Raw genomic sequence first — 25,849 nt, 5'->3', positions numbered from 1 at the left:
GAATAGATATTCATATCTCCATATTTATAGCAACATCCTACACTAGAGGCCCAGTGCATGAATTTGTGCACCTTGAATGGAACTGTGGGTCGTGGTGTGCACAGGGGCAGGTCTCTGCCCATCCTCTGTGACCCTGCCTGGCTCCTCCCGCCACGGCCTCCGGGCCCCTTTCTGCCAGCAGCTGACGGCACTGGCCCCGCTCACACCTGCTGACGACGCGGAACGATTGGGGCCGGTGCCAGCATCAGGTGTAAGTGGGGCTGGCTCCGACAGTGGGTGTGAATGGCAGCTGCTGCCCCGATTGCCCCTCAGGAGCAGGGGGGAGGTAGAGAAGCCCTGAGGGGCGAGTGGGGCTGGCAGCTGCCGTTTGAACCCACTGATGATGCCAAGCAATTGAGGCCAGCGCTGGGTGCCGGAAGCGGGTGCGAGTAGGGCTGGTGCCAACAGTAGGTGCAAGTGCTGGGTGGGACCGTGAAGAGGAGCAGCAAAGAATTTTCAGTAACCACCAGAGGCTGGGCCCGATGACAGCGAGTAGTGCCCTGCCTTGGTCTGGTGCCCCTGCTCACCTGCTCCAGCATCCCGCTGCAGCCAACTCCTACCATGTTCCGTGCTGTGTTGCCTGCTGCTGATACCTGCTATGTTCCGCGCGTGCCTCCTGATGGTCAGCGCACGTCATAATGACCGGTTGTTCCGCCGTTAGGTCTATTTGCATATTAGGGTTTTATATATATATATACACTAGAGTAATATTTGTGCACGGCGGGGGGAAGGGGTTGTCCCTCAGCCCAGCCTGCACCCTCTCCAATCAGGGACCCATCGAGGGATGTCCAGCTGCACGTTTAGGCCCGATCCTAGTGGGATCGGGCCTAAACGGGTAGTCGGACATCCCTCTCACAATCCAGGACTGCTGGCTCCCAAACAGTTGCCTGCCTGCATGATTGCCCATAACTGCTTCTGCATGCCAGCCTGATCACCCCCTAACCACTCCGCTGCCAGCCTGATCGACACCTAACTGCTCCCCGGCCGGCCTGATTGCCCCTAACTGCCCTCCCCTGTCGGCCTGGTCACCCCTAACTGCCCTCCCCTATTGGCCTGGTCCCCCCCCAACTGCCCTCCCCTGCCAGCCCGGTCACCTCCCGACTGCCCTTTCCTGCTGGTCTGGTCACCCCTAACTGCCCTCCCCTGCAGGCCTGGTGTCCCCCAACTGTCCTCCCCTGCATTTCTGATTGCCCACAACTACCCTCCCTACTGGCCATCTTGTGGCAGTTATCTTTGACCACATGAGGGTGGCTGTCTTTGACCACATGGGGGCGGCCATCTTGTGCAACGGCGGGAGGGTCAATTTGCATATTACCTCTTTATTATATAGGGTAATTCTAATTTACAGTGAACCCAAATACCTATGATGTGAACCAGCCCTTCCTCCTTGCCTACTCTGGATTTTCTGAGTAAATTTGAGTTTGGTATTGGCTTCCAGGGGTATCATGAATTCTTGCCTCGTTAGCTTAGGTTATAGAACTTCCTAAGGATCATTCTAGAATTGTCATGTGGTTTTAAACTAATGGTCTTTTCTCTTCTACAGTTTTTTTTTTTTCTTTTTGCTCTCACTTCAAATTAACGAATTCATTGAAGAATAAATTAGAAAATACAAACAAGTGAAAGATGATGGAAAATCATTTATTTTTTATGTACTTTGTATAAAGTTTTCAGTACAGCTTTAAGGAAATAGTGCTTTAAACCTTGTAACTATGCAGCCAGTTTAGAATTAATATAATAATAGGTTATCCAAGCAACTGTATTACAGTGTTATCATACAGACTTACTAATGAATTGGTACATGTGGTAAGTTAGAAACCCATTTGTTTGGTTGTGTTATTTGAAGTGACAACTTAGAAATTATTTTACACTAGTGTCCCAATGCATGAAATTCGAGCCCGGGGTGTCCCTCAGCCCAGTCTGCACCCTCTCCAATCTGGGACCCCTCGGGGGATGTCCGACTACCGGTTTAGGCCAATTTCTGCAGTCAGACATCACTCTGGCAATCCGGGACCGCTGGCTCCTAGCCACTCACCTGCCTGCGGGCCTGATCGCCCCTAACCAGTCTACCTGCTGGCCTTCTCGCCTCCAACTGCCCCCTTGCCAGCCTGTTTGCCCCTAACTGCCCCCCCCACTGCTGGCCTGATCATCCCCAACTGCCCCCCACTGTTGGCCTGCTTGTCCCCAAATGCCCCCCCTGCCAGCCTACTCACCCCAAACTGGCCCCCCCTGCTGGCCTGCTCGCCCCCAATTGTCCCCCCCCCCAGCCTTATCAACCCCAACTGCCCTCCCCTCCTTGCCTGATTGCCCCTAACCACCTCTGCCTTGTCCCCGCCACCATGGCTTTGTCCTGAAGGGGGTCCCGGATCAGAGTGGGGGTTCCCTTGGGGGGCGGGGCTGGCCTAGGTGAGGGGGCTGGGGTGGTTTGCAGGCTGGCCACACCCCCATCCGGGTGAGTGTCCTTGCTGGGGGAGTGGCCAGCCTGAGTGCTGTTTTCAGGCTGGCCACACCCCCTTCAGGGTGGCTGTCTCTGCTGGGGGGTGTGGTCAGCCTGGGCAAGGGGCTGATTGCCATTTTCAGGCTGGCCACACCCCCATTGGTGTGAGGTCCCTGCTGGGGGGCGTGGCTGGCCTGGGCAAGGGTCTGAGGGCCGTTTGGGGGCGGTTTGCAGGCTGGCCAAGCTCCCAGCTTTGTCCAGAAGGATGTCCGGATGGTCTCCAGAAGCTCTCCCGGTCTAATTAGCATATTAGACCACTCCCCTGCCGGCCCAATTGCCCCCAACTGCTCTCCCCTGCCGGCCTTATTGCCCCCAACTGCCCCCCAGATTATAGATAGATAACTAGAAATTTTCAAAATGTTATTTCAGAATCTTATTTTTGAATAAACAAACAAAAAAGAATAGTCATTTATCAGAAAATGAGAGGAAGGATGGTATGTCAGCCATTTAAATGTGCACCTTGTTACTATGGGTTAATTTAGTATCTTTTTGAAATTTATTAATTTTTTTTGCTGTTGTCAGCACCTTCAACTTCTAAGCTATAACTTGTGCATATATACACTCAACAAGTAAACATACATGCATTTTTTTTCATTTGTAATTGTACCATAAACTTTTTACTCTAGAAATTTCAGCAACAGAGTAATCTTTTTAAAAAATACATCTTTATTGTTCAGATTATTACAGATGTTCCTCTTTTTCCCCCCCATAGCTCCCCTCCACCCGGTTCCCCCTCACCCCATACCCTTACCCCCTGACACTGTCCTCATCCATAGGTGTAAGATTTTTGTCCAATATCTTCCCGCACCCCTCATGCCCCCTTCTCCCCCCCTCCCCCCGAGAATTGTCAGTCTACTCCCTTTCTATGCCCCTGATTGTATTGTATTCACCAGTTTATTCTGTTTATCAGATTTTTTATTCACTTCATTTTTAGATTCACTTGTTCATAGATATGTATTTGTTGTTACTTGGTTGTTCATAATTTTTATCTTTACCTTTTTCTTCTTCTTCCTCTTCTTAAAGACTACCCTTCAGCATTTCATATAATCCTGGTTTGGTGGTGATGAACTCCTTTAGCTTTTTCTTATCTGTGAAGCTCTTTATCTGACCTTCAATTCTAAATGATAGCTTTGCTGGGTAGAGTAATCTTGGTTGTAAGTTCTTGCTGTTCATCACTTTGAATATTTGTTGCCACTCCCTTCTGGCCTGCATAGTTTCTGTTGAGAAATCAGCTGACAGTCATATGGGTACTCCCTTGTAGGTAACTAACTGTTGTTCTCTTGCTGCTTTCAAGATTCTCTCTTTGTCTTTTGCCCTTGGCATTTTAATTATGATGGGTCTTGGTGTGGCCCTCTTTGGATTCCTCTTGTTTGGGGTTCTGTGCGCTTCCTGTACTTGTAAGTCTATTTCTTTCACCAGGTAGGGGAAGTTTTCTGTCATTATTTCTTCTAATAGGTTTTCATTATCTTGCTCTCTCTCTTCTTCTGGCACCCCCATAATTCGCATGTTGGCACGCTTGAAGTTGTCCCAGAGGCTCCTTACACTATCTTCATATTTTTGGATTCTTTTTTCTTTTCTGGTTGGGTGTTTTTTGCTTCCTCGTATTTCAAATCTTTGATTTGATTCTTGTGATCCTCTAGTCTACTGTTTTATTTCTGTATATTATTCTTTATTTCAGACAGTGTATGCTTAATTTCTGACTGGTCCTTTTCCATTTCTTTGGTATTCTCATTAAGATCCTTGAAGGTCTCACTAAGTTCCTTGGAGGTCTCACTAAGTTTCTCGGAGGTTTCTAGAAGATTCTTGAGTAACCTTATAATTGTGGTTTTGAACTCTATATCCAGTAGTTTGCTTTTCTCCATTTCTTTCATTTGTGATATGTTTATTTGTCTCCGCATTTTGCTGCTTCCCTGTGTTGATGGAGTGGTTTTCTGTGGTAGGTGACCTATAGGGCCCAGTGGTTCAGCCTCCCCTATCACCTGAGGTGGACACTCTTGGTGCACCCCTTTGTGGGCTTGGTGCACAGTCTTGTTGTAGTTAAGCCTTGATTGCTGTTGGTACACTGGGAGGAATTGACCTCCAGGCCAATTGGCTGTGAGGGCCCGCTGTGTCTATAATGGAAGAACTGCTGTGCTGGAGACACCCTTATGGGGCAGAACTTGCTTCAGTGGGGCTTTGGTGCTCATTGAGTCTGCATCTTGAGTGTGTCACTTATGCATGTGAGGAATTGAAATCTGGTATTGTCTCACACTGAACACGATACACTGGCTCCTGGATCTCCAAAGAGGTGCAAAGTCAGCTACTGCATGAGGCCCCCCCAACAGTAGCTACAATGAGATCTGCAGATTTCTCCTTTTTGTTTTGGGGTTTGGAAGTTTTGGAGCTCTCTGACCCAGCTGTAGTTTGTTAGGTTAGGCTGCGAAAGGACAGGCCATTCATATGCAAAAGCCGCTGTGCACAGCTTGGGTGGGGTTGTAAATGGGGTGAGGCGGGTTTTCAGGGAATTACCAGGGCTGAGCAAACAACAATGGCTGCCAATCATCCGTCTCTGTGTCTCCATGTCTCTGTGTCTCTTTGTCCCTGCGTCCTGCACCCCTACGCAGTAACAATGATCCCTGCAAGCACCTCTGCAAGAAAGCCACCCTCGCTTTCCGACCCGATGCCAGACAGTCCAGTTTCTCTCCATAGGAGTTTGAGTCCCCAGAGTCTCACCGGAAACTGGAGTTCAGAGCAGTCGGGAACTTGTATCTCCCTTCTGATGAAAAAAACACACAGCGCACCCACTTGCCAGCCCGATTCGCGTGCCTCTGTACCTCTGCTCTTCCGCACCTAGCCTCAATGCGCTTTTTTCTTTCCTTCTAGTTGTAGAACTTCTACTCAGGCAGCTTTCCCATGGTTCTGGATGATAGTCGTTTTGTCTTTTAGTTGCAGTTTTGGTGTGCTTGTGAGAGGCAGCACGTATAGGTGTATACCTTATGCCGCCATCTTGGTTTCCTTCAACAGAGTAATCTTTAGTTATGGTGATTATACAGTTACCGTTCAGATCCCGAGGGACGGACATTTGGAATAATGACAGTGTACCAGCTCTTTGCATGTTGCTTTATCAGCGGGATCGGGCCTAAACTGGCAGACGGACATCTCTTTCACAATCCGGGACCACTGGCTCCTAACCGCTCACCTGCCTGCCTCATCACCCCTAACCACTCTGCCTTCCTGCCTGATTTCCCCTAACCACTCTGCCTGCTTGCTTGATTGCCCCTAACCGCCTCTGCCTGCTTGCCTGATTGCCCCTAACTGTTCTTCCTTGCCAGCCTGATCACCCCTAACCGCTCTCCCCTGCTGGCCTGATCGTCCCTAACAGCCTCTGCTTCGGCCCCTGCCACCATGACTTTGTCTGGAAGGATGCATGGAAGGATGTCTGGAAGACATCCGGTCTATTTGGTCTAATTAGCATGTTACCCTTTTATTAGTATAGATTTAAACCTGTGCTCTGAACCCTTTCTGAACACCATGTCTCACATTCTTCCTGTTTAGTGCCTCTCATTTGTGCTACCAGAGCATCCTGTACACAAACTTCACCGTAGCACTTAGCTCATGCCACTGAAATAGTTTTCTTCCTCTTTATACTAGGCTTCTGGCACACAAGAACAGGGACTGTCTTATTTTCATCTCCCATCTATCTCCCACCTCACTCATAATTAGTTTTTAAATGTTAGCTAAATAAGTAAATCATTGAAAATACCAGTATACTCTATAGAACTTGAAGTCTCAATGCCATCGTGCTTTAAGATATGAACACTATAATTTGTAAGATTATATTTTAAAATAATGAAACAGGATAATACATCCCCCTTCCCCTTAAATTTGGCTTTTGATTAAAAGATTGCCTTTTGGAAACTTGTATTTTTCAGTTAAAATTGATATTGAGGAGGAACCAAGATGACATTGTAGGTAAACACTGGTACTCGCATCCTCCAACAATCAAATCTGGCTGAATGGAAGTCTTACAACTTGAGACCAGCAGGAGGGCTGAAAGTGAGGAATGGGCTGGTCTGACATGCATGTATGGTGTGTGTTTTTAATTGGGAGGGATATCTTGACTGAGGAGGCCTCCTATGAGGAGAAAGGTGTCCCAGCTGCACATCAGGCTCCCAGCTCAGGGTTCCAGTGCCGGGAAGAGAAATCTCCATAACTTCAGGCTATTAAAACCAGTGGGGATTAAGGCTGAGGGAAATAGGGCCACTAAGATTCCCAGGCATTCCTCTTAAAGGGCCAGTGCACAGATTTACTCAGACTCACTTTCACTGAGCTATAGCACTGGGGCAGCGGCTTGAAAGGATCCAGGGATATGGAGGGAGGAACTACATTGTCTTGCATCATGGCAAGAACTTAGGGGTAGCTTGCTCCCAGACAAAAGTGCTGGGACCTTCCCCCGACCCCGTACACAGCTGACTGGCAGATGCTATATCTGAGTCTCCATTAAGCTGGCCTGCCCAGTTTCCCACTGCCCTGGTGATTCCCTGATAATCCACTTTACCCAATTTGCAGCCCCACCCAAACTGTTTGCAGTGTCTTTTCCATATGAGTGGCCTGTTCTGGCTCAGGCTTCAGAGATTTCCTAAAATCTCTCAAACAAGCAGCAGCTGGACTCAGTGTGCCCCAAACCTCTAGTAAGGGGCCCCATGCCCGGCACTAGCAGCAGCTTCCCAAGGCTCATAGTTTGGCCTTTCCTGGGCACCTCCTAGCCCAACACATTATAGCAGCCATCTGCAGATCACTCTGTAACTCAGGCTGGGTGGCCCCAAGGAGGGCATAGACAGTAGCTGACTTTGCACCTCCTGGGAGGCCCCAGAGCCTGTGCACCTGGTGGGCAGCTTCACACCATACCAGATTACAACTCTACTACATACACGAGTAACACACTTAAGGGACGGGCTCTGTGAGCACCAAAGCCCTGCTGAAGCAAATCCTGCTTCATAGGGGTGTCTTATGCACAGCAGTTCTTCTGCTGTAGTCACAGATGGTCCTCACAGCCGATTGGCCTGAGGCTCAATTCCTCCAAGTGACATCAACTACAATTAAGGCTCAACTACAACAGGACAGTGCACACAGGCCACACGGGCGCACCTAGAGTGCCCAGCTCAGGTGACTGGGGAGGTTGAGCCACTGGGCCCTGCTAGACACCTCCTATACAAGGCCACTCTATCAATTCCAGGAGACATAGCAGCTCTACCCAATACATAGAAACAAGCATAGGGAAGCAGCCAAAATAGGGAGACAAAGAAACATGTTACAATGGAAGAACAGAAGAAATCTCCAGAATAAGAACTAAATGAAATGGAATAAAACTATTACATACAGAGTTCAAAACAATGGTTATAAGGATGCTGAATGAACTTAATGAGAGCCTCAAGGATCTTAGTAAGAATGTCAAGGAACTTATTGAGAATCTCAAGGAAATTAGAACATCAGAGACATGAAAAAGGACAAGTCAGAAATGAAGAATATACTAACTGAAAAGAAGAATAAGTTACAAAGAATCAGCAGTAGAGGATACTGTAAATCAAATCAGCAATTTGGAATATAAGGAAGCAAAAAACACCCAGTCAAAAGAGGAAAACGAAAATAGAATACAAAAATATGAAGACGGTGTAAAAAGTCTCTGGGTCAACTTCAAATGGACCAATATTTGCATCAGGGTTGCAGGAAGGAGAAGAGAGGGAACAAAAAACTGAAAACTATTTGAAAAAATAAAGACAGAAAACTTCCCTTACCTGTTGAAAGAAATACATTTATAAGTCCAGGAAGCACAGAGAGTCCCAAACAAGATGAACCCCATGAGGCTCATACCAAGACACATCATAATTAAAATGCCAAAGGTTAAAGACAAAGAATCTTAAAAACAGCAAGAGAAACACAATTAGTTACTTACAAAGGATTGCCCATGCAACTATCAGCTGATTTTTTCAATAGAAACTGCAGGCCAGAAGGGAGTGGCAAAAAATATTCAAAGTGTTGAAAAGCAAGGACTTACAAGCAAGATTACCCTACCCAGCAAAGCTATAATTAAAAATTGAAGGTTAGATAAAGAGCTTCATAGACAAGAAAAAGCTAATGGAGTTCATCACCACAAACCAGTATTGCAAGAAATGTTAAAGGGTCTTTTTGAAGAAGCAGAAGGGGAAGGGGAACCATAAAATGGCAATAAATACATATCTATCAGCAAGTAAACCTAAAAATCAAAATAAAAGAATAAGGAATCTCATGAACAAAATAAACTGCTGAATAAAATAGAACCAGAGGCATAGAAACATGGAAAAGACATATGAATCTCAGAGGGAAGGGGATATGGGGTGGGGGAAGAGATTGACCAAAGAACTGGTATGCATATATGCATTACCCATGGACACAGACAATAGGGTGGTGAAGGTCTGGGATGGGACAGGATCTGGGTGGAGGAGGGCAATGGGGGGAATAGGGTGGTGGACATCTGTAATACTCTCAACAATAAAGATATAAAAATTAATATGTAATTTCCAGTAGTGAAACTAAAATTTTAGTCTACTTTTAACAATATTGGCTTATTGACAGTTATTTGATGTTTTCTGTTCTGTTCAGTGGTTGAGTGTTATAATAATTAGCCACTATTTTAAGGCAGAGTTTAAGCAAATAAATTACCAAAGGCACATAAATGTCTTCTTTCCACATAAATTAAAATAGAATTTAAAAAATAATGTAAGTTTTTATTTGGAGTCTGATACTTTGATAAAATGTTTTTCCCGCCCTGACCGGTTTGGCTCAGTGGATAGAGCGTTGGCCTGCAGACTGAAAGGTCCCAGGTTCGATTCCGGTCAAGGGCACGTACCTTGGTTGCGGGCACATCCCCAGTGGGAGGTGTGCAGGAGACAGCTGACCAATGTTTCTCTCTCATCAATGTTTCTAGCTCTCTATCCCTCTCCCTTCCTCTCTGTAAAAAAATCAATAAAATATATATTAAAAAAAAATGTTTTTCCCTCCTAAATTGATGTCAAAGTTATGATAAACAATAAAGACTTATATTAATCATTCAGTAAATATAAGTGTAATCTTGCATTTATAGTAAGGTAAATACCTCAGTATTTTTTTTTTTTTGTACATACCTCAGTATTGAGTAGCATATGCTAATTAGGAGATGAGGTATATATAATCTGCCAATATCTGAAGTTTATTTTAGAAACAATTCTTGAACTACATGAATGTCAAAAATAAAAAGGAGACAAATCTCAATCCTTTTGATATTAAAAAGTAAAGATTCAGATGCAATTTAAATTTACCTTCTTTATGGTTCTCAATTTTTTTCTTTCTGTGGATAGTGGGAGGACTATTTAGTTCTATGTATAGATAAAGTGGAACAGGCCAAGTCTTTTTTTAAATGTAAAATTAGGTCATGTGCAGAGGTACTAGTCCCAATTTAGTTGTTAATTAATGACAGAAATGGCCTATAAAATTAACTTTGTTTTTTTGTTCTCCTTTCAAAGGTTTGTTACCCCCCTCCACCGCAGTGGGAGACATAAAAAATTAACTTATTTTTGTTCTTGAAAACTCATGAACAAAGTTGTTCAATTGAAGTGTAGAATACTTCTTATAAATATTAGAAAATTAATTTTTGATTTGTTTATTAGAAATACTTTTTTGTTTATTTCATTTAACTCTTCTTCCTTTCACTTGTCTGCATAGTAAGAAGCAACTGGTGGTATGTGGACTTCAGAATTGACTTTAAGTAATCATATGTTTTATAATACAAATTTATTGAGACAGGGCAACCAATTTGCCCTAAGCCCACTCAGAAAGATTGAGTTCTATTGGTGTTTTCTGAACAATAGTATACATAAAAATCACATAAAGTACTTAAAAAATACCGATTCTTGACTACCACTCTAATCACTGTCTCCCACCTCCCAGTAACTCTGGGATATGGCCCAAGAATTTTAATAAGCACCCTAGGCCATACATAGCCGGTTTGGCTCAGTGGACAAAGCATTCGCCCACAGACTGATAGGTCCTAGGTTCAAACCGGCCAAAGGCACGTAACTCAGTTGTGGGCTCGATCCCCAGCCTTGGTCAGGGCGCATGCGGGAGGCAACCAATCAATGTGTTTCTCTCGTATTGATGTTTCTCTGTTTCTCTCTCTCTGTCTCTCCCCCTCCCTTCCACTCTCTCTAAAAATCAATGGAAAACTATCCTCGGGTGAGGATGAACAACAACAAAAAAAGGAGCGTGCACTAATAAGTACCCTAGGTGAGTGATACAGATGAGCCATTGACCAGTCCTTAAGAAACATTAGTGTTAATACTAAATTGTTCTCAATTTTATGAGTCAGTGGACTAGTTAGGTGCCCCAGATTCTTGCCCCAATCAAACTCCCAAAATAATAATTTTTATTGTAACAAAATTGGGAAATAAAGCACATAGAAAACAAATAATATATAAATCCCATTGTCCAGAGAATACTGTTGTTTTAGTTTGTTTTTCTTCATATTTTTAAAATTTTAGTTAAAGTTTACTTGGAAGTTGGAAGAAGTTTTATATGCTCCTTTTCTCATTATCCTCAAAAATTTTTACCATGTTATTAAAAAGTCATTAACATTTACAGTGCTTATACAGTATTACCTCATCTGTTGGATCATTATTTACTTAACTATTCCTCTGTTGGATTTTAAATTGTTTCTAATTTACATCTGATAAATAACATTGGAATGAACATTTTTGTGGGAAATTTTTTCTTTCTATATATAGGACTCCCTCCCCCACTTGGCTGAGGGTCCTAAAAATACTTTTAAAAGGTTATGGGAGATAGCTATAATACTATAAAAAATAAAAATTTAATAAAGCTTTTGAAACATAACGCCAAACTGTTTTCCAAAAAGGTTCAGCTAACTAAAATTAGTAGCAGTAAACTAACGTTGTTACATTGTACCTTCACCAGCATTGAGTGTGTTTGTTAAAAACCACCACCATATTTTTGGTTCACTCGACAAAATGGTGTATAATTGCTTAAACCATCCCTTGTAGTTAATATGCTTTAAAAAAAAATATATTTTATTTATTTCAGAAAGGAAGGGAGCGAGGGAGAGAGACAGAAATATCAATGATGAGGGAGAATCATTGATTGGCTGCCTGTAGTACATGCCCCCTACTGGGGATCGGGCCTACAACCCAAGCATGTGACCTTCTGGTTCATAGGTCAATGCCCAACCACGGAGCCACACTGGCTGGGCAATATATGTTTTGTGTAAATGCAAAAATTAGTTTGATATTTTATACTAAGTATTTTTTCTACCAAGAATTTATATTTTCAAGAGTTCTTGAGGAAAAAAAATAATTAGTGATGAAACAATGGTAATTACCTTGAAGTTTTCTCAGTGGTCTGAGTTGTTGATAATAAACATGGTCAGAGATGACAGTATTAATAAAATTACCGAGTGTTCTTTTATCTCTTCCCACACTTTGGAATAGAAAGTTTAAACCTATTATAAGTATGGAGTTAAATTAATTAAGAAAACAAATTTCTTATTTCTACTAGAAACTGTTTTTAATAGCAAATGAACAATATTTGGTGGAAAAAGAGAATGTGAAATATTAAAGTTTTACCATTTATTGCCAATAAACCTCTTCTAACTATATGTTCTTCTATTTAGAATTACTGTTATATCTTTTGATTTTAGACATCACTGCTGTCTCTATTTCCTGGGTTATCAATTTTGAAGAATACCAAGTTTGAAAATTTCCCGATTAAAAAAAAAATTGGGACCATTCCCTTCTCCTTTTCCTTTCTGCAGTGTTTGATATTTATCTAATTATTTTCACTTATGTTATTCTCTTTGTTACTTTAAGTAGTAAATGCAAACTTGTATCTCTTGTCTTGTTCACTTACTGAGCTTGCTAAACTCTGCTTGGACTTCTCCTTCCCTGGGCTGCTTTCTGGAAACCACCTCCAGTCAGAAAGCATGGGAGTGGTAGTGCTCACTTCCTTTGTTACTTCTCTCAGGAATCACACATATTCCTCTGCTGCTTGTTGTACAAATAATTTTTGGTGTTTTACTGACTTTTCTGGTTGTTTATGGAGGGAAGATAATTTCAGATCCTTGAGGCTGGGAGTTGAAGTGTTTTAATGACTTCTTAATTGCTGAATCTAGTGATCTTTTCAGAGTCTTTAGATTGGTACTGCCAAGTTCCTTCTTTTATGAAGTTTTCCTTCTTGATTTTTCCCCTTGCATCTTCTACTGCTGACTTTCCTATTTGCCTGTTTTACTAGATCCTCTTACTTTGCCTAGTAACTTAATAATATCAATTGCAATAATACTTACAATAATAACAACAACAGTAAAGTTACCGTGCCAGACCTTATGCTAACCTGTATATCTGTATTCGGATTTTTAATTAATTGCTTAAAAATTTTTTTTATTAATTTATTTTTAAAATCTTTATTGTTGAGAGTATTACAGATGTCCCTCTCCCCACACACATTGCCCCCCTCCACCTGGTTCCCACCTTGCCCCAGGCCTTCACCACCCTATTGTCTGTGCCCATAGTTAATGCGTATTTACACTAATAATAGACAAATATGTAAATTGACTATACCTCCACGATGCCCACAGCCAATCAGGAGCAAGTATGCAAATTAATCTGACAAAGATGGCGGGCCTGTGGGCATCGCGGAGGTATGCAGGCCTCGAGCGGCCGGGGGCGTTCCTGCCCTCCGGTCACTCGGGGCCTATGCGCGGAGGCTCTGAGTGGCTGGGGGTGGGGTGGGTGTCCCCAGGACCCTGCCAGCTTTGAGCCTGTGGCCAGCGCACACGCGCACGCCGGCGCCGAGCAGCCAGGGTCCCAGGGACACCACTGGAGTGTCTGGTCCTGCCAGCCAGGCCTGGGGGCGGCTGGAGTTAGCATTCCTTTTCGTTTGTGCAGCCCCTGGACCAGAAGCAGAAGCCCAGAGTGCAGGGAGCACCAGGAATGCTGGGAATCGTAGTTATGGTGGCAGACGCTAGTTTTGGGATCTCCTAGACCAGTGGTTCTCAACCTTTCTAATGCTGCGACCCTTTAATACAGTTCCTCACCTTGTGGTGACCCCCAACCATAAAATTATTTTTGTTGCTACTTCATAACTGTAATTTTATAACTGTTATGAATCATAATGTAAATATCTGTGTTTTCTGATGGTCTTAGGTGACCCTGCTAGTGGTTCTCAACGTGTGGGTCGAATTCTCACTAAGATCCTTGAAAATCTCACTAAGTCTCTTGAAGGCCTCATGGAGCTTCCTGAGTAACCTTATAACCGTGGTTTTGAACTCCTATATCCAGTAGTTTGCTTTCTTCCATTTCTTTCATTTGACATGTTTCTTTGTTTCTGCATTTGGGCTGCTTCCCTGTGTTTGTTTCTGTGTACTGGATAGAGCTGCTATGTCTCCTGGAATTGGTAGAGTGGCCTTGTATAATAGGTGTCCTATAGGGTCCAGTGGCTCAGCCTCCCCAGTCACCTGAGCTGGGCACTCTAGGTGCGCCCCTGTGTGTCTGTGTGCACTGTCCTGTTGTAGTTGAGCCTTGATTGCTGTTGGTGTCACTGGGAAGAATTGACCTCCAGGCCAATTGACTGTGAGGACTAGCTGCAACCTCAGTGGGAGAGCTGCTGTGCAGGAGACACCCCTATGGAGCAGGACTTGCTTCAGTGGGGCTTTGGTGCTCACTGAGTCTGCCCCTTGTCACTTATGGATGTGTAGAGTTGTAATCTGGTATGGTCTGACGCTGTACACTGGGTGCACGGTTTCTTGGTTCTCTAGGGAAGTGCAAACTATCTGGGGCCACCCGGCGGGGGCTACAGAGATATCTGCAGATTCCTTGTATTTGTATCGGGTTTAGAAGTGTCCAGATGAGGCCCACTTGTGAAGCAAGGCAGGCTGGTGCTAGTGCTGGATTTTGGGCCTTTTATTGATAGGTTTGGGGCTTCGTGACCCAGCTGCAGCTTGTTTGAGAGATTTTATCAAAGTGTGAAGCCTAAGCAAGGACAGGCCATTCATATGCAAAAGCCACTGCATACAGGTTGGATGGGGCTGTAAATTGGATGGGGTGGGGTCTCAGGGACTCACCAGAAAGGAGCAAATAGAAATGGCTGCCAGTCAGCCCTGTCACCGGGGAGGTCCCAGCATAGGAACAGTGACCCCCTACCAGCACCTCTGTATGGTAGAAAGCTGCCCCTGAATTCTTGTCCTGATGCCAGATAATCCAGTTCCTTCTCATATGTGTCTGTACCCCATAGCCTTGCCCTGGTGCTAGAGCTCAGAAGAAGCGGGACCTTGTAATTTCAGTAAGTGTGCCAGCCCTTGAAGAGGAACAGCTGTGTCTCCAGCAGCATCCGCATCACTGAGTCTCAATCCCTATTGTTTTTTACAGTCATAGTTACAGGGACTTCTTTTCCCAACTCTGGAACTCTGGGTTGGGGGTCTGTTGTGGGGCTGGGACTCCTTGCTTTTCACCCACAGCCTCTGCTGAGACGACCTCCCTCGTGATTAAAAACAAACAAACAAACAAAGCTGGCGCACGAGGATGCAGGGCCAGCCCATTCTGCACCTCTGTCCCTTTGCCCCTCCGTCCCTCCTACCAGTCTCAATATGTTTTCTTTTTTACTTTTTTTTTTTTATAGTAAAAGGTGAAAATTTATTGAGAAACAAGCACAGACTCCCATATTGGGGAGGGGGAAAAGAGTCCACTCTTCTTTACTTCTATAGTTGTAGTACTTACATTCACCCAACTTTCAGGCAGTTCTGTATGATGGTGGTTCTGAATTTTTAGTTGTAATTTTGATGTGGTTGTGGGAGGTGGCCAGGACAGGCATTTACCTATGCCACTATCTTGGTTCTCCTCTGATTTTAATTTATAAAGTAACTGCTTTGTATTCTTCAGGGTTCCGTTTTCCTCCTGCTCTCATTCTGTGTACTATCTTCAGTTATTGGCTCCACCGATTTTTTTGCTGAGCTCCCAATCTGTATATCTAACAGTCTGAGCCAGTCAGCCCTGTACACCTGGATTTTCAAAAGGCATATGAACTTAATGCAGTCTAAATGGAACTCTTCTTTGCTCCTCTTTTTATCCTATTTTTCATCTTGACATTATTTAATCTATAGTTAAAAACACACATAACAAAAAATATGCCTCAAATTGGAATCTGTATGTTAATTTAATCTTCTAATTATTTCTTGAATCTGGCTCTGGGTCTCCATTTCTACTATTCTTGTCCTATTGCATATTTGTTCATCTTGTTTCTATACTGTTGTACCAACCTCTTAACTGATCTCTGTCTCTAGTTGTGGCCCTCTAAAAGCTGTAATATTTCTAAATTTTAAATCAGAATGTACTTCCTGGTGTAAAGCCTTCACTAGTTCCCTAAAGGTTACTGGAAAATGGCCATGTTTTTTTACATGACATAAAAACTCTCCTTATTCTGTCATTTGCTTCTCCTTAGATATTTCTCTTGCTGCTCCTTTTGCCTACTCTGTGAGTCTGCATCATTCCTGACGCCCCCCCCCCCCCCCTCAAACTTTGTTCTTGCAGACTCTTGTATCCCCCGCTTTTACCTGGCTAACTCTTATGTCTAAGTCATAATTACTTGTTCCCAGGTCGCTTCCTTTTTGCTCCCATGATATCCCATGTGTAACTTTAGCATTGTTTCTATTATGTGTTTAAATGATATTTTTGTTATATTTCATTTTCCTGTATTATGAGGTCTTACGGCACAATAATTTTTTTATTCATAGTTGTAATATTAGCACCTAGCTTAGTTGACACTCATGTTTTAGGTAGTTTCTATCTTAGGTGCTGGCACAACTGCCCATTCTTTTATCCAAACTGGAAATGTGGGTGTTTTCTTAAGTTTCCTTACATGTAACCAATTCCAAGTCTTTAATTTTGCTTTTACTTGGGCATGTGTGTTTGCATTCTTTTGTCCACGTGTGTGTTTGTTCATTAATTCTTTCATTGATTCAATAAATTTCATTAAGTGCTACTGTGTGCTAGGTGTTATATTAACCGTATTATGTGCTAAACATTGCATTGAATTTGTAGCATTTATAGATTATTGGAGAAGTACATGTTTAAAAGTTAGTTGTTCCATTTAGGAACAAAGGTGTATATATTCAAGTATAATTTTCGGTGCCTAAGGAAAGTGTTATTAGTATTCCTCACTTGGTTTTCTACCTTTACTTTAGAGCTTATAGTGTTAAACAGTTGTTTTCCTAGTGTGAATGAGATTTTTTATTGGCTGCACCAATCTACATTCCTACGAGCAGCGTACTAAAGTTTGAGATTGCCTTTTCTCCACATTCTTGCCAGCATTTATTTTTTTGTTTATTTGTTGATGATAGCCATTCTGACAGGTATGAGGTGATACCTCATTATTATTTTAATTTGTATCTTTCTGATGATTAGTGACGTTGAACATTTTTTCATATATTTCTTGGCCATCTGTATGTCCTCTTTGGACAAGTGTCTATTTAGGTCCTTTGCCCATTTTTAAATTAGAATGTTTGTCTTTCTGATGTTGAGTTGTATAAGTTCTTGATATATTTTGGAAATTAATCCCTTATCAGATGTATCATTGGTGAATATGTTCTCCCATACAATGGGTTTCCTTTTTATATTGTTGATGGTTTCTTTTGCTGTGCAGAAGCTTTTTAGTTTGATATAGTCTCATTTGTTAATTTTTTCCCTTGCCTTAGGAGATGCATCTGTAAACATATTGCTATGAGAGATGTCTGAGATTTTGCTGCCTATGGTTTCTTCTAGGATTTTTATGGTTTCATAACTTACTTTTAAGTCTTTTATCCATTTTGAGTTTATTCTTATGTCTGTTGTAAAGTTGGTAGTCTAGTTGTTTTTGTTTTTTTTTGCATGTATCTGTCCAATTTTCCCAACTCCATTTTTTGTAGAGACTTTCTTTATTGTATGCTCTTGCTTCCTTTATCAAATATTAATTGAGCATAATGGCTTGGGTCAATTTTGGGTTCTCTGTTCTGTTCCATTGATCTATATGCTTGTTCTTGTGCCAGAATCAGTCTGTTTTGATTACAGTGGCTTTGTAATACAGTTTGATATCTGGTATTTTGATCCCTCCAATTTTTTTCTTCTTTCTCAAGATTAATGAGGCTATTCAGGTTTTTTTTTTTTTTTTTGGTTCCATATATATTTTTGGAATATTTGTTCTAGATCTATGAAATATTCTGTTGGTATTTTAATAGGAATTGTGTTGAATCTATAGTTTGCTTTGGGTAGTTTGGACATTTTAATGATGATAAGTCTTCCAATCCATGAACATGGTATATGCTTCCAGTTGTTTGTATCATCCTCTATTTCTTTTTATAGTGTCCTATAATTTTCCAAATACAGTCTTTTACCTCCTTAGTTAGGTTTATTCCTAGATACCTTATTGTTTTTTGTTTTGTTTTTTTTTTGCAGTGGTATATGGGATTTTTTTTTTTTAGTTTCCATTTCTGAGAAAGTTAATTATTGGTGTATAAAATTCCATCAACTTCTTTGTGTTAATTTGTATACTGCTGCTTTTCCAAATTCATTTATTAAATCTGGTAGTTTTTTGGTGGGGTCTTTAGTGTTTTCTTTGTACAGTATCATATCGTCTGTGAATAATGAGAGTTTTAATTCCTCCTTTCCAGTTTGGATACCTTTTATGTTTTCTTCTTGTCTGATTGCTCCGGCTAGGACTTCCAGTACTATCTATATTATAAAAACCTAGTGGCCATAACATCATAACGACCAAAGACTGGCGCGGGTGGGCGGGGCCATGCAATTTCGCGCGCTGGGCTTCTAGTCTTGAATAAGAGTGGTGAAAACAAATTATTATTGACTTTAATGACAGTGGTTTTCATCAGTGTCCTGCTAAATATGATATTTATTCTATGTAATTTTCAGAAAAACAACTTTCCATTGCAGTCTCCTAGGGTGTCCCCAACTGGGTGATCCTATGTATTGGGCTTAGTAATCAGAAGCAAGGATTTGAAGAGGAAAGAGCCCAAGTGTGTGAACAACAGGGCTGCGCGCAAGTCTGTGCAGTCCCTCTTCCCCCTTGGGTCTAAGCAGCCGGCACACTTTTAAAATTTTTAGGCTGTCCTTTTGCATCAGATCAAAATGGGTTGCTTTTTAGAGATCCCTTCTGTTAGCAGCTCTGAGGACCCCCTTCTATATTCACGGATCACGCCAGCCCCAACAGCCATGGATTTTTCTAGGCGCAGACTTCGGTGCTCCAGCTCCCGCAGTGCGCGCATTTCTTTCTCCTGCAGGGACCAGAGACCTCACCTTATCCCAGGCGAAATCTGACCTTTCCGTGGTGGAGTGTAGAGCTCCTCTGAATCTGCGTGTTTGCACCAATTGGGGACCGGTGCTCTGGGGTTCGCAGCTGTTTGGTGGGTGCCGCAGTTGTAGATTTTCAGGCTTCCGATAACATCCACTTTCCCCTTCAAGGTGGCAGGGTCTCTGCGTCCGAGCCGGTGGCTCCGGGAGGGAACCCAGCAGCAGTGGGGGCTGCCCGGTCAGGGGAGCCCCGTCCAGCAGTCCCCCACCGTCTCCTGGAGTATAGCTGTCCCTTAACTTGCCAACAAACACTCCCTGTGCGACCCTCAGCTGTTCTTTCTTTCTGCTTCGGGACAAGGCTTGGGACACGTCTGTCTGTTCCGCCGCCATTTTTTTTGGTTTTATTCTATGTAATTTTCAAAAGTCAAATTAAAGAGGTATCACCTATTCCTCACTTGCTGAGTTTTATTCTCATTCCATGTTGAATTTTATCAAATGATTTGTTGGTCTGTGGAGATGACAATGTTGTTTTGTTAATGTAAAGGGTTACAGTGAGATTTCCTAAAGACAGACTTTCTTAACATTTCTGCTTTCCCTCCAGTTTGTTTATTAATACATTACTGGATTTGATTGCTAATGTTTTAGTTAATATATTTTTATTTATAAGTGAGATAGGTTTTTGATTTTCTTTCATTAAATTCTTCTTTGCTTTTGTTTCGGAACTATGCTAGCCTTATAAACTGTGTTGAAGCAGTTTAAATGTTTTTTTTTTTTTTTTAATTGGAAAAACTGTTTAAATTTGAACTACTTCAACAGGAACTAGTTGTTTCCTAAAGATTTAGTAGAGTTTGTCCATAAACATCATTTAGAAAATGGCTGTTTCTTGGTATTTTTATTTCTCTTACTTTAGTAAAGGTATCAGGAATAAATATGAACTTGTTTAATACTTGTTGAATAAATACTCTCTTGACAAGGTTCTAGGAAATGACTTACTATATAGAATTATTATGTTAACAGAGTTTATTTTTAGTCAGAGAAGCATTATTATCTTAGGGAATTCACTAGGATTGGAATTAGTTTGGAAGAGAAATACATGGAAATTTGTCTTCATGGATAGGTTTTCCTCATAGGAGGATGATGTTCAATAGTAATCTAAATTCAAAGGTAAAATTTTAAGAAAAATGTTAATTTGTATAATTATAATTTGTATCATTGAGTACACTGTTTTGGCATAATTACTGTGTGTAAAAAGACCAAAGATAACCATTTTACAAATGTGTTCAAGCTGTGGATTATTTTTACTGTTTTCTTTTTTTTAAAGCTTATTATGTGATTTCAATTAATTATAATTACTTAGTAGACAAATAATATTTATTTGTTTCAGCTCTTTCCCTATTTTTAAAAATTTAAATACAAATTCATTCTTTTATTTGAGAAGTTATAGTTACTTTAATTTTAATTAAACGGATTCAGTATATCTATCCACATTTTCCTTTTTAATTTAACATTTTTAAGCATTCATAAAACAGTGGGTATATTATAGAAGTAATTGTAAATCTGAATATAATTCTAGGATTTATATGATAAAACAATGGTTTGAAACCAAAGGCAGTTTTTTTTAAATTTAATAAATCTTTATTGTTCAGATTTTTATAATTGTTCCTCTTTTTTCCCCCCATAGCTCCCCTCCACCTGGTTCCTACCCCACCCTCTGCCCTTACCTCCCCGCACTGTCCTCATCCATAGGTGTACGATTTTTGTCCAGTCTCTTCCCTCATCCCCCACACCCCATTCCCCTCGAGAATTGTCAGTCCACTCCCTTTCTATGCCCCTGATTCTATTATATTCACCAGTTTATTCTGTTCATCAGATTTTTTATTCACTTGATTTTTAGATTCACTTGTTCATAGATATGTATTTGTTGTTCATAATTTTTATCTTTACTTTTTTCTTCTTCTTCCTCTTCTTAAAGAATACCTTTCAGCATTTCATATAATCCTGGTTTGGAGGTGATGAATTCCTTTAGCTTTTTCTTATCTGTGAAGCTCTTTATCTGACCTTCAATTCTAAATGATAGCTTTGCTGGTAGAGTAATCTTGGTTGTAGGTTCTTGCTATTCATCACTTTGAATATTTCTTGCCATTCCCATCTGGCCTGCATAGTTTCTGTTGAGAAATCAGCTGACAATCATATGGGTGCTCCTTGTAGGTAATTAACTGTTTTTATCTTGCTGCTTTTAATATTTTCTCTTTGTCTTTTGCTCTTGGCATTTTAATTATGATGTGGCTTGGTGTGGTCCTCTTTGGATTCCTTTTGTTTGGGGTTCTGTGAGCTTCCTGGACTTGTAAGTCTATTTCTTTCACCAGGTGGGGGAAGTTTTTGGTCATTATTTCTCCTAATAGGTTTTCAGTATCTCGCTCTCTCTCTTCTCTGGCACCACCATAATTCGGATGTTGGTACACTTGAGGTTGTCCTAGAGGCTCCTTACACTATCTTCAAATTTTTGGATTATTTTTTCTTTTTGCTTTTCCGGTTGAGTGTTTTTTTGCTTCTTTGTATTTCAAATCTTTGACTTGATTCTTGTAGTCCTTTAGTCTGCTGTTAGGTCTCTGTATAATATTTTTTATTTCAGTCAGTGTATATTTAATTTCTAATTGGTCCTTTTTCATATCCTCGAGGGTCTCGCTAAATTTATCAGCCTTTTCTAGAAAATTCTTGAAAAACCTTATAACCGTGTTTTTTTTTAAAAATATATTTTATTGATATTTTACAGAGAGGAAGGGCGAGGGATAGAGAGCTAGAAACATCGATGAGAGAGAAACATCGACCAGCTGCCTCCTGCACACCCCCTACTGGGGATGTGCCCACAACCAATGTACATGCCCTTGACCAGAATCGAAACTGGGACCTTTCAGTCCGCAGACTGACGCTCTATTCACTGAGCCAAACCGGTTTCGGCTTATAACCGTGGTTTTGAACTCTATATCCAGTCGTTTGCTTTCCTCCATTTCTTTCATTTGTGATCTCTTTCTTTGTCTCCGCATTTTTGCTGCTTCCCTGAGTTGGTAGGGTAGCTTTGTGTGCCAGGTATCCTATAGGGCCCAGTGGCTCAGCCTCCCCAGTTACCTGAGGTGGACACTTTTGGTGCACCCCTTTGTGGACTGTGTGCACAGTGTTGTTGTAGTTAAGACTTGATTGTTGTTGGCATCACTGGGAGGAATTGACCTCCAGGCCAATTGGTTGTGAGGATCAGCTGTGTCTACGCTGGGAGAACTTCTGTGCTGGAGACACCCTTGGAGAAGACTTGGAAAAGCCGAACTGCTCAGCTTGGATGGGGCGGAGTCTCAGGGCGGAGCAGACAGCCTTGGCTTCCCGTCAGCCCTGCCCTATGAGGCTCCTGGGTGGTCTCAGTGTCCCTGGTAATCGCTGCAAGCACCTCTGAGAGAAAGCCGCCCTCGAGTTTCGCCCACTGCCAGACAGTCCAGTTTCTCCCCGAATGAGTCTGGTTTCCCAGAGTTTTCCCCGGAACTGGAGTTCAGTACAGTTGGGAGCTTCCGTCTCCTTCCCGCTTTAGAAAGCCAGCCGCGCACTCAGTCGCCTGTGCACTCAGCAGTCAATCCTTTCTGCACACGCGCGCCTCTGGACCTCTGCCTTCTGCAGCTCCCCTGAGTCTCAGTGTGCTTTCTCTTTTCCTGACAGTCCAGATTCCCCCCGAATGAGTTTGGGTTCCCAGAGTCTCGCCCGGGACTGGAGTTCAGCGCAGTCGGGAGCTTCCGTCTCCCTCCCGCTTTAGAAAGCCAGCCGCACACTCAGCCACCCGTGCAGTCAGCTGCCCGTCCTCTCCGCGCGCGCGCGCGCGTCTTCGTACCTCAGCCTTTTGCAGCTCCTCTGAGTCTCAATGTGCTTTCCTCTTTCCTTCTAGTTGTAGAATTTCCACTCAGCCAGCTTTCCTGTGGTTCTGGATGGTGTCCGTTTTGTCTTTTAGTTGTAGTTTTGATATTGTTGTGCGAGGCAGCAGTTTAGGTGTTTACCTATGTCGCAATCTTGGTTTCTCCCCAAAGGCAGTTTTGTCCCCAGGGGACATTTGGCAATGTATGAATAATTTTTAGTTGTCACAATGGGGTCTGGGGGGAAGCCACTATCATCTAGACTACAGGTGAGGAACGTCGGTCTGTGGACCTTGTAAGGCCCTCAGAATCATTTGGTCCTGTCCTGCCAGGGTGCCAAGGTGTTAGGGGTGAGTTAATTAAATGTTTGACCAACTATGACAAGCTAATTTTTTTTTCGTTGTCTAAAGTTTTACATATGTCTCCTTTTTCCCAATTGACCCCCGCCCCAGCCATTCCCACCCCAGGCAGGCCCCCACTACCCCATTGGTTATGCTAATATGCAGGCATACAAGTCCTTTTGTTGCTCTCTAATCCCCCCCCCTCATCCCCTACCATTTGTCTCTGGATCTATTCTTGTTCATCAAATTATGTTGATCATTATCCACATATGAGTGAGATCATGTGATATTTATCTTGCTCTGACTGGTTATTTCGCTTAGCATAATGCTCTCCAGTTCCATACATGCTGTTGCAAATGGGGCTGGCTAATTTTTAAGTTAATAATTTTGTATGACTTGTGAATGGTGTTATAAATATCCAAATGACCCTTGGCAGAAAAGAAGTTCCCCATCCTTGATCTAGAGCAGTGATGGCGAACCTATGACACGCGTGTCAGCACTGACACGTGTAGCCATTTCTGATGACACGCGGCCGCTGAGGCGGCTGCATGCCGAGGAGGAAACATTTGCTGCTCCTGAGGATGAAACATTTGCGAAATAATGTTTTTTCCTCAAAGTGACACACTACCTGAGTTATGCTCAGTTTTTTGGCGAAGTTTGACACACCAAGCTCAAAAGGTCGCCCATCACTGACCTAGAGGGTAGAGGCCAGATGCTAGTAAACATTCTGCATTGCACAGGATAGCCTCCCACAGCAAATAATGATCTGTCCCAAAATGCTAGTGGTGCTGAGGTTGAGATACCCTGTCATAAAAGGGATGATTATACACAAATATGAATACACAGTATAAAAAGGTGTTCTCAGATGAATGCTTTTTTCTAGCAACTAGAATTCTAACAATCCAGTTTACAGAGTCATTATGCAAAGTGTATGAAGAGTATTCTGCTCTTGACATGTAGTGAGACATTTAAAACAAAATATGTAGTTTGAGATTAAACTTGGAAATCAGAGTTATTGCTCATTTTCACTTTTCCACTGTTAGGAAATTCACAAAGAAACTAGGAATAAATTAAATATTTATGGCTACCTAGAAATTGTAACTGAGAAGAAATAGAACGTAATAAATTCTTAGCTGAAGTAATCTATCCTTTTATCTTTCATTTATATTCCTTATTTAATATTAAATCTTTGAATATAAAATTATTTCTTTTCATAGTTTTCTGAGTAATTGCTAAGTTATTCATGTGTCTTTATATATATTAAAAATTTTTTTAAATTGATTTTTAGAGAGAGGAAGGGAGAGGGTAAGAGAGATAGAAACATTAATGATGAGGGAGAATCATTGACCCGCTGCCTTCTGCATGCCCCCTACTGGGAATTGAGTCTGCAATCGGGCATGTGCCCTTGACCAGAATCGAACCTGGGACTGTTCAGTCTGAAGGCTGATGCTCTATCCACTGAGCCAAACCAGCTAGAGCAAGGCCTTCTATATTTTAAAAATTGCCTAAAATAATAGAATTTTAGAATCAAAAGAGACCCAGGTTGTTTGATCCAATTTTCTCATTTACAACCAATAAAAAAAATTCTATCTTTAAAGAGGTGAAGTGATCTGATCCTGTGTCATATAATTTGTTAGTGCCACATCTTGGACTAGAACCCACAACTTCTTATTTCTAGTTGCATATTGATTCAGGGTGAGGGAAAGTTATTCATCACAGTGTATTCTCTTTGAATCTTTTAAAAATATATATTTTATTGATTTTTTACAGAGAGGAAGGGAGAGAGAGAGTTAGAAACATCGATGAGAGAAACATCGATCACCTGCCTCCTGCACACCCCCTACTGGGCATGTGCCCTCAACCAAGGTACATGCCCTTGACTGGAATCGAACCTGGGACCCCCCCAGTCCACAGGCCGATGCTCCATCCACTGAGCCAAACTGGCCAGGGCTCTCTTTGAATCTTTAACTTCTTTCAAACTAGGGATATTGAAACTGTTAAATTGTTACTTCCTTGAAAAGAAACTTCCTGTATAGGTTTTAAAATGAATTTTAGTATGTATCTTTATAAATCTCGTGTTTAATTTAATTTTAATTTATAAATGATATGGTAGTTTAAACATGAATACTTTAAATTTTTCACAGGCAACGACACCTCCAAATCAAGGACGTCCAGATTCTCCCGTCTATGCTAATCTACAAGAGCTGAAAATATCCCAGTCTACTCTCCCCCCGCTTCCTGGGAGCCCAGCAATTCAGATTAATGGAGAATGGGAAACTCATAAAGATACTTCAGGGCGTAGTTATTACTATAACAGAGGAACACAGGAAAGAACTTGGAAACCCCCTCGATGGACTCGGGATACAAGCATTAGCAAAGATTTCCAAAATCCAGGAGATCAAGAGGTATGAGTAATCACGGAGTTGACCAGTGAGTTACAAAACTTTTTTTTTTTTTTAATCATTCAGAGACAAAAGGAGTGAATAGGTTTGTGTCTTGGTATTGAAATGGTAGTATACTTGAAATCTCTAAAATACCAAATCTTCTTTGCAAGTTTTATTTTGTTAATGCTAGTTACTGCCTAATCTCTAACTAGTAGACAGTAGCTAACCTTGTAGTGTGCTTACTAGTTGCAGAATTAACTGGATTAAAGTTGCCTAGTGCTAATGGTTTCCCTCATGTGCTAGATGGTAGATAGTTCAATCACTGTTATTACCCATGCAGTGACTTTTTTTTTTTTTTTAGAAAAGGAAGGAA

General features: G+C 41.9%; 1 protein-coding gene across 5 annotated transcripts in view; it reads left to right on the top strand.

Moving 5' to 3' along the window:
• Positions 1 to 25,849, top strand: part of ARHGAP12 (Rho GTPase activating protein 12) — a 172,480-nt gene that overhangs the window by 67,894 nt on the left and 78,737 nt on the right. For 4 of the 5 annotated variants that reach the window (XM_054716610.1, XM_054716608.1, XM_054716607.1 and 1 more), the window contains one exon: positions 25,237 to 25,497. In XM_054716610.1, the coding sequence (XP_054572585.1) occupies positions 25,355 to 25,497 (143 nt within the window). In that variant the 5' untranslated portion in view covers positions 25,237 to 25,354. Of the gene's footprint in view, positions 1 to 25,236; positions 25,523 to 25,849 lie in introns of those variants that run through there. The other variant, XM_054716609.1, reaches the window with a different exon arrangement.

This window comes from Eptesicus fuscus, chromosome 5 (genome assembly GCF_027574615.1).
Source record: "Eptesicus fuscus isolate TK198812 chromosome 5, DD_ASM_mEF_20220401, whole genome shotgun sequence".
Lineage (NCBI taxonomy): Eukaryota > Metazoa > Chordata > Mammalia > Chiroptera > Vespertilionidae > Eptesicus > Eptesicus fuscus.
The sequence above is the reverse complement of the archived record's forward strand: the minus strand, read 5'-3'. Positions and strand labels throughout refer to the sequence as shown.